Source organism: Loxodonta africana, chromosome 4 (assembly GCF_030014295.1).
Source record: "Loxodonta africana isolate mLoxAfr1 chromosome 4, mLoxAfr1.hap2, whole genome shotgun sequence".
Lineage (NCBI taxonomy): Eukaryota > Metazoa > Chordata > Mammalia > Proboscidea > Elephantidae > Loxodonta > Loxodonta africana.
The window spans coordinates 22,086,136-22,104,058 of record NC_087345.1 but is presented as its reverse complement, the minus strand read 5'-3'; the positions used below and the strand labels follow the sequence as shown (position 1 = coordinate 22,104,058).

The following is a 17,923-nucleotide window of genomic DNA, read 5'->3' as shown; positions in this document are numbered from 1 at the left end:
TTATTAAGACTTCTAGTTTTGCTTTCTTTATCTTTTCCTCCACTCTGTTCCTTAAGACAATGAGAAAAGGGCTGTGTGCTTTTTCTATTTCAAGACACCCATTGCTGGTGTCTTTTCTCTTTTCTATCAAGACTTCGGAAACACTGGTGGCATAGTGGTTAAGAGCTACAGCTGCTAACTAAAAAGGGTCGCTGTGAGTCAGAATTGACTGGACAGCAATGGGTTTTGGTATCAAGACTTAATACACACACACACACACTTATTGTAGTCAAAATATATATGGGACAACGTTTGCCAATTCAACATTTTTTACATGTACAATTCAGTGACATTGGTTACATTAATCATGCTACACGATCATCACCCATATCCATTGCCAAATTTCCTGTCACCATTAACAGATACTCACCACTTCCTAAACAATGACTCCCCCCTTTCCCTGCTCCCAAACCCTGGCCTCTATACATTTGCCTATCCTAGGTATTTCATATAAGTGGGGTCATACAGTATTTGTCCTTTTGTGAGTGACTTTCTTCTCTCAGTGTGATGTTTTCAAGGGTCATCCATGTCATAGGATGTGTCAGGACTTCATTTCTCTTTATGGCTGAGTAATAATCCATTGTATGTATGTACCACATTTTATTTATCCATTCATCTGTTGTTGGACATTTAGATTGTTTCCACCTTTTGGCTATTGTGAAAAGTGCTGCAATGAATATTGGAGAACAAGTGTCTGTTTGAGTCATGGAAGATTCAATCTTGAGAAAGGACGTGCTGCCAGTCAGCTTGAATTTAGCATGGCTCCGTGCTCGTCAGTTTCTTCTTCGAGGCCAGGCTACTTGATGTCTATGTCTCAGGTCTAAGTCTTATTTTCTAGGTCTTAACCCTTCACTATATCAAAAGGTGGCATAACGAAATGAGGAGACACTCATGGCTTTGGAAACAGACTCACCAAGGTTCGAATTCTGGTGCCATCGTTCAATAGCTCTGTGGCTTTGAGTAAGTTATTTTACATCTATAAACCACGGGGATAATGGTACCTACCTCCAGGATTGTTAAGTACTGAGCCAAATCCTGGGGATATGGCATTATAAGATTTAAAAGAAAGTAATATATGGAAAGTGCTTGGCACAAGACCTGGTAGAGAGTACAGGCTCAATAATAACGAGTTTCCAGTTACAGTCAAGTTGATTCCAACTCATGGCAACCGCATGTGTGTCAGAGTAGACTGTGCTCCATAGGGTTTTCAATGGCTGTGTTTTTTTTTTTTTTTAATTGTGCTTTAAGTGAAAGTTTACAGTTAAGTTAGTTTCTCATATAAAAATTTATACACACATTGTTATGTGACCCTAGTTGCTCTCCCTATAATGTGACAGCACACTCCTCCTTTCTACCCTGGATTTCCTGGGTCCATTCAACCAGCTCCTGTCCCTTTTTGCTTTTCATCTCATCTCTGGACAGGAGCTGCCCATTTCGTCTCACGTATCTATTTGAGCTAAGAAGCACTCTCTTCAGGAGTATCATTTTATGCCTTATAGTCCAGTCCAATCTTTGTCTGAAGAGTTGGTTTTGGGAATGATTTCAGTTCTGGGCTAACAGAGAGCCTGGGGGCCATGTCTTCTGAGGTCCCTCCAGTCTCAGTCAGACAATTAAGTCTGGTCTTTTTACTGCAGTTTGAATTCTGCACCCCACTGCTCTCCTGCTCCGTCAGGGATTCTCTGTTGTGTTCCCTGTCAGGGCAGTCATTGGTGGTAGCTGGGCACCATCTAGTTCTTCTTCTCTCAGGCTGATGAAGACTCTGGCTTAGGTGGTCTTTTCTGTCTCTTGGAAACAGCTGGTTTTTAAGAAGTAGATCACCAGGCCTTCCTTCTGAAGTGCCTCTGGGTGAATTCAAACTTCTGGCCTTTGGATAATAGCTGAGCATGTTTTAACTGTTTGCACCACTCAGGGACTCCAAAGCTAATAATAAAGAGTAGTAATAATTGTAGAACAAAAGGCTATTGCTCTCATAGGCATCGCTGGGTAGGTGACAGAGGAATGAGGTGTCTTCTGAATGTGGGGACTCTTGAAATGACCCCCTCCTTTTTCGGGCTGAGGCCATTCCTGACTTTCAAATAATAGTAATAGCAAACCATTCATTGAACACTTAACATAAACTTTACATATACTAATTCACATATTCTTCACAACGACCCCCTGAAGTAGGTTTTGTTAAATCTTTATCTTATAGGTGAGGAAATGGAGGCCCAGAGAAGTTAAGTAACTTGCCTAAGTTAAGACCCCATGGGGAACAAATGGCAGACCTGGGATCTGAACCCAGCTAGTCTGACTCTATCACCCCTCTCACCCCACTGCACTGAACTGCCTCTGAGTCTGGCCTCTCATTTCTATGGAGGCAGCCCTGAGCAGCCCCAGGAAGAGATGTATTCAGGTAGAATGAAAAGGCCGTGGGTTCTAAGAGTCCATTTCAGAGACCCAGAGCCCCTATGTCTCCACTTCCTTTCAGGGACGTTCCATTGCTCCCCACCCACTTTATACCCTTTCCTCCTGTGTCTCTGTGACATCACCTGAGACCAGACCAGCTCATCCTGAAATGCAGCTCCTGGGGAGCCGAGCACTTGAAGAGCTGGCTGGGGCAGCTGGCTAGGACAGCCTGTGTGGGCGAGAGGGCTGCTGCTCTTGCTGCCAAGGCCTGAGGCCTCTGCTTGGCACAGCCTCTGTGGCTCCTTCGCACACTCTTGACTCTTGGTTTGGCCGCTTTAGGCCTGGGTGACACACGGACCACTGCCTTGCTCCCAGTCGGATCACTGCCTGAGTTTTGTAGTATAGTACCTAGTGCAGGAGACACCCTCAGACTCAGGGACCTGTGCTCAGAAGGGCCCCGTGCCCCATTAAATGCTCTGCTGTTGCCATCTTGAAATTCTTAATATTTGAGCAAGGGGCCTGCCTTTTGACTTTGCTAATTACGTAGCTGGTTGTGCTCAGGCTCCACTCAGGCACTGGGGGCACAGGGAGCCTCCCCAGCACACAGATCTAAAGGAGACCAATGGGAGCGGGGAGCCAGCAGAAGGGCAGGCGTCCTAGTTCAGGGTTAGCACTCGCCAGGTTAGTGCTCAGCATGCTTGTGGACAGCAGGAAACTGGAGAACGGATTCACACATTCCTTAGGATGGTGTGAATTTAGCAGATTAAAATCAGTTTTTTTCAGTTACTCTCACATAATACCCACTGAACGTGCCGTTTCTTACTAGCAGGAACATTAGCGATGAGGGTCAAGGTGAGCCTGGTCTCTCTGCTCCCTGCCTGAGGTCACTGGTGCTTTGCTGGTAGTGTTCTTGCCCTCCATGCGGGAGACCTGGGTTCCATTTCGATCAATACACTTCATGCTCCGCTGCCACTTGTCTGTCAGTGGAGGCTTGTGTCTTGCTATGATGCTGAACAGCTTCCGGTGGAGCTTCTAGGCTATGATGGGCTGGGAAGGAAGGCCTGGCGGTTTACTTCTGAACATCAGCCAGTGGAAAACCCATGGGTCACAGCCGTCCGATCACAACTGATCATGGGGATAGTGGTGCAGGACCTGGGAGCATGTCGTTTTGTTGTGCGTGGGGTCTCCATGAGTCAGGACCGAGTTGACAGCAGCCAACATCAAAGACCTGTCTGATACAGTCCTGAAATCCTGTCATTATGAAACCCTTTCCTTGGATCTTGCCAGTTAATCAGATATCTGTTCAAATCCAGACGTAGCTCCTCTAGAAGCTTGCTGCCTCAGTTGTCAGCCCGTCCCCACTCTGTCCCCGTCACTCTAGATTTCCGGCCTTTCCTTGCCGACTGACCCTTTCTCCCCAGCATCCAAACAGGCTGAGGTCTCCCTGTACTCACAGTCCTGGTGCTCAGGCAAACTGCAATCTAAATTCTCTCCTTCCTCTCCTGTGCTACCTCCAATGGCGCCAGTTCCTTGCCCCTCATGCTCCTGCTCTCTGGCGTCCATCCTCTCAACTCCATTAGAACTGTGATCTCAAAGATCATCCGTCAATGGTCCACACTTTTGTGAGCTTTGATCTCCTGGGGCCATACACAATTTAGGGCCACATTATGACTTTGATGGCTTGAGACACTTTTGCCTTTGGAGGCCCTTCCCCTATAAAAAATATTGAGAATGGTATTTTATGACTATAAAGGAGTCTCTGGGTTGTGCAAATGGTTAACATGTGCAGCTGCTAACTGAAAGGTTGGAGGTTTGAGTCCACCCACAGGAACCTCTGAAAAAAGGCCTGGCCATCTACTTTGGAAAAATTGGCCATTGAAAATCTTACGGAGCACAGTTTTACTCTGACATACATGACGTCACTATGAGTCAGGCTTGAATTGATGGCAACTCGTTACTGGTATAAAGAGTCTGGATTGTATTGGTTTTTTTTTTCCTTATTTTAAAAGATATTAAAACTTTTTCATGGGTTCTTAAAGTATCGTGGGCCCTAGGCTCTGAGCCCACTGAGCCTAATGGAGAAGTTGGCCCTGCTTTGAAGGGCTGGGTAAAGTTGAGTAATGCTTTCTTGAAGCTTTTTCTCTCTGGAAAACCTTTTTTTGATTTTGTTCCTCTTACTGGTAAAAGAATATATTTACAAAGAACATTTTAAAGAATTAAAAAAAAAACCCACTGTATACTAACACAGCTCTTTTTGTTTGTGCGATTCAATTCCTTGTCCAGCTGCAACTATTTTCCACAGCTGACCACTGTCATGTTCACGCAGTTTTGTATTCTGCTTTTTCCATTTAACATAGTTTCATTGGCAACATTCCTAAGTTTCTGTAAAAGTCTTCATAACCATCACACTGACTTGTAGCGTTAGAATAACTTTTTCCTCCTGTCAGTTTCCTGTTCAGACTCTGCTTTCTTTGTTTTATTGCTTCCTCTTCTTCTTTTTTAAATAATATTTTATTGTATTTTAGGTGAAAGCTTACACAGCAAATTAGGTTCCCCTTTAACAATTTTTATACAAACTGTTCTGAGCCGTTGGTTACAGTTTTTATAATGTGTCAGCATTTTCATTATTCCCATTCTGTTCTGTTTCCATTGATCCAGCCTCCCTTCCCCTCCCTGCGTTCTCACCTTTGCTCTTGGGTAAATGTTGACCGTTTGGTCTCATATAGTTCATTGTTTAAGGGAGCACATGACTCATGGGTGATACCGTGTTTATTTTATTATGTTGTTGTTAGGTGCCATCAAGTCGGTTCAGACTCATAGCAGCCCTATGCACAACATAATGAAACACTGCCCAGTCCTGCGCCATCCTTACAATTGTTGCTATGCTTGAGCCCATTGTTGCAGCCACTGTGTCAATTCATCTCACCAAGTGTCTTCTTTTTCACTGACCTCTACTTATTTTATAATAGCATCTATTACCAGATGCTATAATAGATATTATTTTATAATAGTATCTATTATTTGGCTGAAAGATGCTTATAGAAATAGCTTCAATTTCACGTTCAAAGGTTATCTTAGGAAGATAGTCTCAGGGATTCCTCTAGTCGCTACTGTTCTACATTTTTTTTTCCCATTCTATTTGGAGCTTTCTATTGCGTCCCTGGTCAGAACAGTTGGTAGTTGTAGCAGGGCATCATCTAGGGCCTCTCTCAGGTTAGAAGAGGCTGTGGTTTGTGTGGGCTATTAATCCTGTGGATTAGTTTCTTCTTTGAGCCTTTGATTTCCTTCGTTTTCTTTTGTAAGAAAGACCACTGGAAGCATCTGACTACTCCGCCATCTTGGCCCTCCCCTCATTCTCTTTTGATCCTTGAGAGAAGAGACCAATAGTCGTATTTTAGATGGTTGCTTTCCAGCTTTTAAGACCCTAGACTCTACTTAGCAAATTAGGATGTAGAACATTATCTTGTGAGCTATGTTTTGACAGTTGAATAAGCTGTCTCCCAAGACTCTGGTCTCAAGCCCTTAAACCCAATAAACCAAACACACAAGTTATTTGGATATGTCTAGGAAGCCTCTGTAACTGTCCCTCTATGTGGTTTGTTATGTGTGTGGATATATGTTAGTGATGTCTCTTTTTCTTTTGCTAGATTGAGTCTGGTCCATCTGATCTTTCTGTATATTCTCTCCCCAGAGTCATGGCTTCAACTGTCAGCTTTATAGGGCTGTGGAAAATGGGCCTTGAAGATGGTTCTTCTGAATGGCAATTAATGTTCAGGAATTTGTTGTATTTGACCTGCTCGAATCCTTTCCCACCGAAGGGCTTACATTTGGGAGCCATTGAGGCCATGGGGCAGGGTCTTGTTAAACTCTGTGTTCTAGTAATGGGACCAGGGTATCAGAGACTGAAGCCTCCTTAGAGATGATCCATTCCAACTGCATTATTTTACAGGTAAGAAACTGAGGCTCGAGGTGGTTAACAGACTTGATCATGGTTACAGCCAGTGAGCAGGGACTTGAAATTTGGGTCCTTTGATTCTAAAGCTTTATACTCTTTCCTCAACAGCATGCTTTCTGAATTTGTTAAAGAAGAACTTTAGTTTATATTGTTGCACCATTAGAATGCACATTTATCTTATACAGTTATATTTATAATTATTTTGTTCCCCATTTTATTTAAAAGTACGTTAATGGGAGAAGAAAATAAATACTCCACAACACAATCCTTAGCTAAGTTCACACTTTGAAATTATCTGGTCTATTACAGGAGTACTTCAGTGATTCACGTCCTAGACAATACTACCATCACTTGTTTTCTTAAAGTTGGCTTTGTCTCCGGGGGCTTGTTGACTTACTTATTACTAAGGTTTCTAACAGTCAAAGTCAATTAATCTTACCTGTTCAGAGATAAGGAGCAGACCAGTCTTTGTCCCAAAATCACCAGGCCGACACTGGTACTAGCAACCTGCAGACAACAAAAGCGTTCACTACTAAGAGGAGTGAATCTGTCCATTTTTGGCCACAAATTGGAGCCTTGGTGGTGCAGTGGTTAAGACCTCGTCAGCTAACCCAAAGGTTGGCAGTTCGAATCCACCAGCTGCTCCTTGGAAATTGGAATTGACTTGATGGCAATGGGTTTGGCTTGGTTTTATAGTGGAAACATCATATGCCCCACTTTCCTTCCCATTCTGAGAAATACTGGAAAGAAATAGCTCTAAAAATGCTGTCTTGCACATCTAGGTCAATTGGCATAATACAATCTATTAAGAAAACATTCTGCATTAAGAAAACTTTGGTGAGTGGTGTCTGGAGTCTTAAACGCTACCAAGCGGCCATCTAAGATGCATCAATTGGTCTCAATCCACCTGGAGCAAAAGAGAATGAACAACACCAAAGACACAAGGTAATTATGAGCCCAAGAGACAGAAAGGGCCACATAAATCAGAGACTACATCAGCCTGAGATCAGAAGAGCTAGGTGGTGCCTGGCTATAACCGATGACTGCCCTGACAGGGAACACAACAGAGAATCCCTGATGGAGCAGGAGAGCAGTGGGATGCAGACCTCAAGTTCTGGTAAAAAGACCAGACTTAATGGTCTGACTGAGACTAGAAGGACCTTGGAGGTCATGGTCCCCAGACCTTCTGACAGGGATTGGACTGGACTATAAGATAGAAAATGATACTTGGCTCAAGTAAGACACATGAGACTATGTGGGCAGCTCCTGTCTCAGGGGTAATGAGAAGGCAGAGGGGTACAGGAGCTGGCTGAATGGACATGCAGAATAGGATGTGGAGAGAAGGAGTGTGCTGTCTCATTAGGAGGAGAGCAACTAGGAGTACATAGCAAGGTATATGTAAATTTTTGTATGAGAGACTGACTTGATTTGTAAACTTTCACTTAAGGCACAATTTAAAAAAAAAGAAAAAAAATGCTGTCTTGCAGGCAAGAAAACTAACTGAAGATTTTTGTTTGAGAATTTCCTTTAAACGATTTTTTCTTTATTCCTAATCTCTTTTTTCCATGTACTCTGTGTGTGTGTATGAGAGAGAGAAAGACATTTTGCTTAGATTCATCATATTAATATCCTTCTATCAAATTGCACTTGGCCTTCATTGGCTCAAATAAACTTGAGTTCCACCTTGGTTGACTCATTTCAAGCTATCAATGTAATGAGAGCAGTGGGAAGGGCATATAGGAAGGGGAGAAGGGTGAGAGAGATATTTTACAACATATGGGGGTGTGAGGGAGCCCTGGTGGCACAATAGTTAAATACTCAGCTGCTAATCAAAAGGTTTGTGGTTCGAACCCACCCAGCAGCTTTGACGGAGAAAGACCTGGCGATCTACTCCTGTAAAGCTTAAAAACCCACTGCCGTTGAGTCAAATTCTAACTCACAGTGACCGTACAGGAGAGAGTAGAACTGCCCCACCCCATAGGGTTACAGACTGGAAAAACCCTATTGGGTAGTTCTACTCTGTCACACGGAGTCGCTACGAGTCAAAATCAACTCAATGACACCTAACAACAACAACAACATGGGGGTAGGGGTATTGGCTTCCTATCCTCCATCCTCAAACTGCCCTTCTCACTTTTAACTCATGTATCATCCCCCACCCCTCCAAGCAGTTGGAAGCTGCTGGTCAGTCAATGGTCCAGGACAGGAACAGATTGCCCTCTTAGCTCCACCTACTTACAAAGTCCATGGAAACGATGGTTTCAACAGTTGAGTTCTTGGGTTGGGTGAGCACCATGATGGAGGCAGGGATATCCAAGGTGAAATTACCCGGTTGTAAATTGATCACAGGAGGCTCTGTTGCCATGATCTGGACCATGAAGGGCTGGGACAAGATGTAGATCTCTGCAATCTGCCCATCCCGGGAAAGAAAACAAGAATCAGGAGCTGTGAGTTGATGGAGGAAGACATAAATTTGGGGTGACACTTAGTAAATAAATTTTACATCATGGAGAATAAGAACTATTACTTGGAGTTAGAATAGACAAAAAAGCTCTTTAATAATAATAATAATAATAACAATAATACACACAAACCCCCCAATAATAACAGCTGACATTTACTGAACATATACTGCATGCCAGGCACCACACCAGGCCTTTATGCCTTAGCTCACTTCATCTGCACAAACTCCCTGTGAGGCAGGTGCTCTCAGTATCTCTGTTTTGCAACAGAAGAAAGTGAGTCTTGGAGAGGTTAAGTAATTTTCTCAAGGTTCCAGGCATGAAAGTTGTAGAACTGGAATTCAGTCAGGTCTGTCTGACTCTCAAATCAAGATGCAGCACAAATATCTGTTGTCCTCGAAGGCAAAGCCTGTGCCTCTCGGTACATTATGTCCAAAACTTAGCTATGCTAAGGCATAATATGCAATGAAGGCAGAATATTAATAGCTGCTTTTTGGTTTTACCAAAGTCACGAAAGATGGAAACTAGTCCTTCACTTTCTGTTTAAACCAATTATTTCTAAAGTGGTAGAACCATGCAGGTAAAACAGATGATTTATTTTGTGAACTTTCAATGCCCTGGTGAGTAACTTGTACTGCTCAGTGAATAGTTATAGATATTTGATTAAAAGAAAAAAGAAAAGAACTCTTAAGAATATAAAGATGGACTCATGCTTGGACCAAAGAGGGATATAAAGAACCTACAAGTCTTTTGGAAATACCTGTAATGAAACCAAATTTAGTACCAAGGAGTCAAACCCTTAGCACTCACCCGGGACAGCATGTTGCCAAAACCTTGGGAGTTTTGAACTAAATGATTGGAAATCTGGAAAAAAAGGATCATCATATTAGTGTAAGATTTTTTTACCTGACTTTGTTTTATAGTGAAAATGAAGTGTTCCCTATAATTTTATAAATTATGAAGCTGTTGTACCACAAAATGTTTAGTATTTGAAGGCAACCTATCATCCTATAGCACAACTACAGGAGATCTGAGACCCAGAGAAGTAAAGTGACTTCTTCAAGGTCACATAGGAAGTTACTTCCTTTTCAGTAAGTGTCTGTTAACCTTGGGAACACTGTATATCTCATATACGTATCATCCATGTATATAAACATTTTACAGTTATTAACAATAAGCCTTGTATTACTGTCCTCATTTTTAGATATTATTGAGGTACACGATGCTTAAGTAATTTACCTTCACAGATGAATGGGTTTCAACTGGGAAGTTAGAAGTGTCTAATCCTCACCACTGCAAGGTAGCTGGTGCTACCACACTTAGAACGTTGAACATATGGTTTATAACTACTCGTATAAGTGAAACCAATAGAGCTGAGGTGTGATAGATCACTTTCGTGTGAGACCTTTCTAGCCATGGTCTTGTGACTTCCATCCAAGTGACGGGGCGGGACTGTCTGATAGGGCAATTGTAGCCCACCAAAGGGGTCGGTCAGTTTTGCCATCCCTCTGGGCTTGAAATTAGCCATACCAGAGGCAGGAAAGGAGGAGAACCCTACCACCACTAGGGAAGAATAGCCGGGAGCCAGAGCATTCTTTGGGCCTGGGATCCCCGTACTGAGAAGCTACTGGAACCAGGAGACTGAGAGAGCGAATGAGCTGTAACCCTGAAGATGCTGAGAAGTGGTGGCAGGAGAGACTTGGCAGGAGAGACCTGGCAGCAGAGGCCTGGCAGCAGGACAAGGGGCAGTGGAACTCCCAGCCCGGCCCAATGAGAGAGAAAGCTGAGCGCTTTTGGGCAGAGCCCTAGGGCCAGGGAGAGACATGTCTGCTCAACTGGGAAGAGGCTGTCCTGATGGAAGAACTGTATCCTTGAGTGTTCCTGAGCCTGTATGGTCTGTGAGTTCTGTGTGGCTGTTGCAACGAATTATCAAACTCAGCAGAGAAGTAGAGAATGCTGTAGGAGGAACAGTGGGTGTCAGAGCTAGTAAAGATGGCAGAGAGAGTAGGTATGTCTGACTTCCACCGCATGGGAATCAGTCTTGGGCTATTGATCTTGATTCTCCTTCCCCCTCATGAAGTTAGAGGAGATCAGATGCCACCCCCAAGACTTTTTTACAAGAGTGAGAAGAATTATAAGGGATGTCAATAAATGTTGTTGGTTGACTGGCGGGAGAAAGTGTTCTCTTTATAAGAAGGAGGCACATGGCAAAGAGAAATCAGTGAGTGTCTGAACTAGTACTGGTCACTGTGGATAAATCAGTCGCAATTGCCAACAGAAGAGTTTTTTTTTTTTAATCTGGTGTGAAAATGTATATATATATACATACAAAACAGAATATTTGCCAATTCAACAATTTTTCCATGTATAATTCAGGGACATTGATTATGTTCATCATGTTGTACAACCATCACCACCATCTGTTTCCAAATTATTCCACCACCATTAACAGAAGCTCAGTGCCCCTTACGCAATGACACCCCTTTCCTTCTCCTCCCAGCCCTGGCAACTACCAATAAGCTTTGGTCTCTATACATTTGCCCTTTTCATATAGGTGGGATTATATAGTATTTGTCCTTTTATATCTGACTTATTTCACTCAGCATAATGTTTTCAAGGTTCATCCATGTGGCATGCATCAGGACTTCAGTTCTCTTTATGGCTGAGTAATGTCTTATTGTATGTATACACCACATTTTGTTTATCCAGTCATCAGGAGAAATCTTTATGTTGGCATAATGTAATGATAAGCGACACTTATTTAGCACTTACTATTTGCCAGGCATTAGTCTTCATGCTTTACATGTATTTAAACCTCTTTAATGCCCGTATTAGCTCTATGAGTGTGGAACTATTATTATCTCCTTTTGCCAGATGAGGAAACTGGCACAGAGAAGGAAAATTTAATTGAAATTGCTCATGGTCACAGGTAATAAGTGGCAGAGGGGGAATCTTGACATTCTTTAAGGTCAATCTAGAAAAGTCTCCAGGTATCACGAAAAAACCTGACATTAGCAGACCTGGAAACAACTCCTCAACTAATAACAATATTCACTTCATAATTCCTCAATTCACTGTCCTGCTAGGAATGTCAGTTCACAAATAGAAACCATGACCTGGAAGTCTTATGATGGTGTACTTATAAAAAGGATAAATAACAGTGCCAATTGCCATCATCTGTTCACTCTACTCACCTCCTTTGTGGAGAGTGTGACATTGAAAGCCCCAGCTGTAAAGTGAGCAAAGGATGCAGATTTAAAGAAATAGTCGGAGATCCCAACGTAGAGCATAGAGTCACTGCGTTCAGGAAGTGTAAATGGAACTGGTGAGAAGGGAGGGTCAGTAAGGTTTTCCAGTGGGTAGAATGTGCCCTGTGGGAAAACACAGAAAGAGCGATGTATCAGGTAAAACCTCAAATGTGCAGGATTAAAGAAGGTGGAGTCTCTCAAGTCAGAACAAGGGAAATTCCAGAAACTTGGTAAAAACAACAACAACAAAAATAAACCAGTTCCCCGTGGAGTCAGTTCTGACTCATGATGACCCTGTGTGTTTCAGAGTAGAACTGTGCTCCACAGGGTTTTCAATGCCTGTGACCGTTTGGAAGTAGATCACTAGGTCTATCTTCTGAGGTACTTCTGGGTGGACTCGAACCTCCAAACTTTTGATTAGCAGCTGAGCGTGTTAACTGTTTGCAGGAATGGCCCAGGGATTCCAGATACTCAATAGGAATGAGAAAATGATCAGGTTTTCTGTCTTCTTCACCAGTTATTATGTTTAAAAGCTTTGATGACTTCTTGAGCATATTTGAGCATGTCTGTCTACCCTGGGGTATAGCCCAGTGGGAAAATCTTTGTCGGTACATTTCTCTGAGAGAGGAAAGTAGGGGCATTTATCTGGAAAGGACCAGTTCTGAAAAGCTCCTACGGTGCCATGTAGAGATGTCAAACTCTTGACCTTCAAAACCTGTGACTGCTGAGCACTTGAGGAGTCAGAAACTCAGAAGGACCCAGGACTCCAAATGGTTTAAAGCTTTTTTGTGGTGTTCCTAACTCTGTTTTCATTAGTCTTGGGTGTTATTGCAAAATGTTGTCTTGTGTAATATTTAGCTGATTTGAATGACTCTGAATGAGTGAAACATAACCCAACGTGCATTTTTAAAAGCAACATTAGCCTTGGGACTAAGACTAAACATAAACACAATTAATCACTTTGTCAGAATCAGCAAACACATTTTCATGTGCTAATGGCTCTGAGAGTTAAGAATAAAAGTATTAGTGTGTGTAATCTCTTTATGTATCAAGTTCTAATACATTCAGACTACGCTTCTCGCTGTTTTCTAGCCTTGAACTTATTCCTAGATGCAAAGATATCCTGATCCTTCTTGTGAAGAAGGCAGACATATGTTGTGCCTTCCAAATAATGCTTTGCTGATCAGGAGAATGTTCCAGAGTCTTCAGAAAAAGCATAAACATGAAGGAATTACTTGAAAGGAAACAAAATTACTTGAAGAGCATGTGTGTTGATTTCCTTATTTCCTTTTGTACATATTGCTCCCCAAATACTGGCTATTGACAATCAGGATGAGATGATAAAGTTACCTTCAAATTCAGGTCCATGTAATTCTCAGTAATTTCTGGAGAATTGATCAGGGAATAATCCAGCAGAGTATGGTTGTTGATCTTGGTTAGAACTAAACAACCAAGGGAAAAAGGTAGTCTAAATTCAGTAAAAGCATAGTATAGTATTAATATGTAAATAAGGTCTATCCATGGTAATGTAATTTTTAATCCTGTTTTTAAAATAACAATTCTCCCCTCCATAAGTACTTTTGGAAAACCCAGGAAAAGCAGATAAGTCAAAAGAGAGTGAAAATCCTTCATAATCACGTTACTCTGAGAAGCATCAGTAAAACTTTGGAGTATTCTCCTAGACATGTGTGCAGGTGTGTGCACACACTCAACATATACTGTTCTTAAAAAAAAAAAAATCAGCACAAAGTCCCTTATCAATACCAAGCCATATATATTGAGCTGGTGTAATAAGAAACTTTCAACCTTTCAAGCTCTATGTTATAGATGTAGCTAGAACTTTTTTTTTTTACAATGAGTATGCCTTACTGTTTTAATTAGAAATACTTTTAAAAAGGAGATATTGTATGTGTGTGTGTGTGAGACAGAGTATAATCCACTAAATTGGAGAGGCCAAGAAAATTCCCATGCATATAGTGCTACTAATTTAAGAATTTTTTAGTATCATTTTTAGTGCAGAGCAGAAGGGGACCAGGGAATAGTGGTAGAGTTCTCCAAAACAAAACAACAAAACGAAAGGTTGCCATTAAGTTGATTCCAACTTATGGTGACCCCATGTGTGTCCCTGAATAGTGCAAATGGTTAATGCACTTGGCTGCTAATCAAAAGGTTGGAGGTTCAAGTCCATCTAGAGGCCCATTGGAAGAAAGGCCTGGCAATTTGCTTCTGAAAAATCAGCCATCGAAAGCCCTATGGAGCACAGTTCTACTCTGACACATGTGGGGTCACCAGGAGTTGGAATAGACTCCCCGGCAAGGGATTTTAGAGTTCTCAGGAAGCATGAATCTCAGGGTCTGAAACAGGTTGTATGTGGGGTGGTGCAGTGCTTGGCTTTCCAACTCGGCTGGGGAAGAGTTGCTTTCCTGATCACCACCACGTCTTCTGCGATAAGAAGACTTCTTCCCTGTTCTAAAGGAAGGTACCTGAGTATCACATTTTCTTTTCTTGTATGTCATGTTTGGTTTTTGCTATTTGATCGAGAGGAGAAGCAAGAAGAAGTGAAGAGACTTGCTAAGGTACAGGAGTAACTGGTGGCACAGTGCTTAAAGTGATCAAGTGCTAACCTAAAGGTCGGCGGTTTGAAACCACCAGCAGCTCCACGGGAGAAAGACGTGGCAGTTGGCTTCTGTAGAGACTTACAGCCTCGGAAATCCTACGGGGTTGCTATGAATCAGAATCAACTCATGGCTGCGGGTTTGGTTCTTTTTTAGTTTGATTTATGTCACTATAGTTTTAAAACTGCTTTCAAATCTCAACCTCAATGGACCCCCATTGTCACTCTATGGGGGAAGCAGGACAGCAGCCCTTTCACAGGCAAGGAGACTGACATACCCAGAGGTAAAGAAATTTGCCCAATATGAACCATTGTTGTTAGGTGCTGTTGAGTCAATTCTGACTCATAGTGACCCCATATGACAGGGTAGAGCTGCCCCATAGGGTTTTCTAGGTTGTAATCTTTACAGAAGCAGATAGTCAAGTCTTTCTCCTGTGGAGCTGCTGGGTGGGTTTGATCTGCCAATCTTTTGGTTAGTGGCCGAGTGCTTAACTATTTGCGCCACTAGGGCTCCTCCAAGGCAAACTAGGACATGGGAATCCTTGTCTAGTTCTTTCCGCACTATATCTTCTTTCTGTTTCCCTCCCTCCCCAATCCATTCATTTTCTTTCATCCATCTGCATTCACTCATCAGTGTTTCCCTCCATCCATCAGTCCAATATTTATTGAACTGGTAGGTCCCTAGATGGCACAAATAGTTTGTGCTCGACTGCTAATTTAAAGGTTGGCAGTTTGAACCAGGGCTTTGAACTGGTTGGATCCTCTTCGAACCCCTGTTAAAAACTTGCATTTCTAACAAGCTCCTTGTGAGAATTCGCATTTCCACCCCAGATATACTGAGTCAGAATCTACATTTTAACAAGATCTCCAGGAGATTCTTATGTATAACCTCCTGGGAACTTGTTAGAAATGCAAATCCTCAGCAGGGGTTCGAACCAGAAGGAACCAATTCTAAGCCCTCGTTGCAACACACCCAATAGCATAGTGGAAGAAAAGGCCTGGCGATCTGCTCTGTTTCTGTTAAGAATATAGCCAAAAAAATGCTATGGGGGAAGTTCTGCTCCACAATGCATGGGGTCATCCTGAGTCAGAACTGACTCCATGACAACTGTCAAGAACAAGAGTATGGGCTAGGCACTATGCCTGGGCCTGAAAACATGGATGAGTTGGACCAAGTTCCTGCCCTCAAGGAACTCGTAGTCTGATGGAAGAGACAGAACATATAAGTTGGACATTATAATACAGTGTGGTAAGTGCAGATCTAAAACTGATTTCCTGATAGTTCTACAACAAATCCATTTTTCTTAGTCTTCACCATCTCAGTAAATGCTAATTCCACTCTTCCAATTTTACAGTTGCTCAGGGTAAAAACCTGGCATCATCCCTGACTCCTCTTATGAGCTACATTCAATCTGTCAGAAAATACCACTATCTCTACCTTTATAGTATATCCAGAATCTGAACGTTTCTTATCACCTTCATCACTCCACCTAGGCCAGCTGCTATCATTGATCATTTGCATTGCTGCAGTAGTCTCCTAAGTGGCTCTAACCTTGCCTCCTTCTTCTATTAGTAACACAGAAGCTATAGTGATCTTGTTCAAATATAAGTCAGATCATGCCAGCCCTTGCTCAGAACTCTCCAAAGGCTTCCCGTCTGACTCAAACTGAGTAATAGCCAGTATTTGCAGTAAGTACAGACCTCTGAGGAAACCCTGATGGCATAGTGGTTAAGTACTACGGTTGCTAACCAAAAGGTCAGCAGTTCAAATCCACTAGGTGCTCCTTGGAAACTCTATGGGGCAGTTCTACTCTGTCCTACAGGGTCGCTGTGAGTCAGAATTGACTCAACAGCAATGGAATGGGTTTTTTTCAGAGCTCCGAAGATCTAAACACGCTGTTTCACCATCCCCTCTCTGATCTCACCTCTGACTACTTCCTCCTCACTCCCTCTGCTCCCAATACTGGCCTCGTCCCACTTCCCAACACACTTACCATGCCCCTGCTTCTGGGTCTATACACTGTGGGTTCCTCTACCTGGAAGGAACATTCTCCATGCAGATCTAGGAGAGGCTCACTCCCTACTTTCTTCAGGTCTTTACTCTAACATCACCTGCTCACTGGTGCCTTTTCTGGTCATGCTATCTAAAAAGAAAACCTCTCCCCAGTTCCTTCCTTACAATTATTTTTCTTCTTGGATATTATTCATTTATCTTTCTTGTTGACTGTCTCCTCCCATTAGTGCTTTGAGGGCAGGGATCTTTGTCTCCTAGGTTTATTGCTGAATCCCCAGACCTAGAACAAACTAAAAAAACCAAACCCGTTGCCATCAAGTCGATTTTGACTCATAGGACCTTATAGGACAGAGTAGAGCTGCCCCATAGGGTTTCCAAGGAAGGGCTGGTGGACTCCAACTGCCAGCTCTTAACCACTGTTCCACCAGGACTCCAGACCCAGAACAGAGCCTGCCTATTATAGGTATGCAATACATCATTGGTGAATGCATAGAGGAAGAAGTGCAAAGAGAGAGATGCTTCCAAAGTATCATGGGAACATCAGGAGAAAGAGGTGGCTGTCTGCTCCTGTAAAGATTACTGCCTTGGAAACCCAATGGGGCAGTTCTACTCTGTCCTAGAGTGTCACTATGGGTCAGAATCCATTCGACAGCAACGGCTTTTATCATGGGAACGTAGAGGAGGTGTGACTTTTTGGGGTGCAGGCTGTCAGGTAAGATTTCTTGGAAGAAATTATGGCTGAGCTGAATCTTAAAAGATAAAGAGGAGTGGACAGAACAAGAGAAAGGTGAGGGGTAGAGAGTGGAAGGACAGGGCTTACCACAGTACTGGCACAGAAATAGGCACTCATTTAACATCTGTGAAATCAATAAATGAGTGGAGGGGAGAGAAAGCTCTGCCAGGCAGAGAGAAAAGGCAGGAGATGTGGGGGGCAGGAGAAGCAGCTTGATTGCTGGAAAAGTGTGAGATGTAGCCCAGAGAGGAGCCAGAGCATGGTGAGTCTGTAGTCCATGCTAAAGCCTTTGGACTTGATCATGAAGACAGCAAGGAACCACTGAAGGGGATAGAGCAGGGGAATAACCTGGTCAGCTTAGCATTAATCATTCTGAAGAGGATGGATTTCGCGTCAGAGCTGGGATTAAAGCTCATGAGCATTTAATTCCCTGACTGGTATCTAGTCCCCAGGAGCCACCCTCTCCTGCAGCG

General features: G+C 42.8%; 1 protein-coding gene across 1 annotated transcript in view; it reads right to left on the bottom strand.

Moving 5' to 3' along the window:
• Window positions 1–17,923, bottom strand: part of BPIFC (BPI fold containing family C) — a 56,214-nt gene that overhangs the window by 19,787 nt on the left and 18,504 nt on the right. The window contains exons 7-11 of the mRNA XM_003405317.3: window positions 13,440–13,531; window positions 12,036–12,212; window positions 9,652–9,705; window positions 8,619–8,789; window positions 6,819–6,886 (exon numbers count right to left, since the gene is read on the bottom strand). Of these exons, the coding sequence (XP_003405365.1) occupies window positions 6,819–6,886; window positions 8,619–8,789; window positions 9,652–9,705; window positions 12,036–12,212; window positions 13,440–13,531 (562 nt within the window). The remainder of the gene's footprint in view (window positions 1–6,818; window positions 6,887–8,618; window positions 8,790–9,651; window positions 9,706–12,035; window positions 12,213–13,439; window positions 13,532–17,923) is intronic.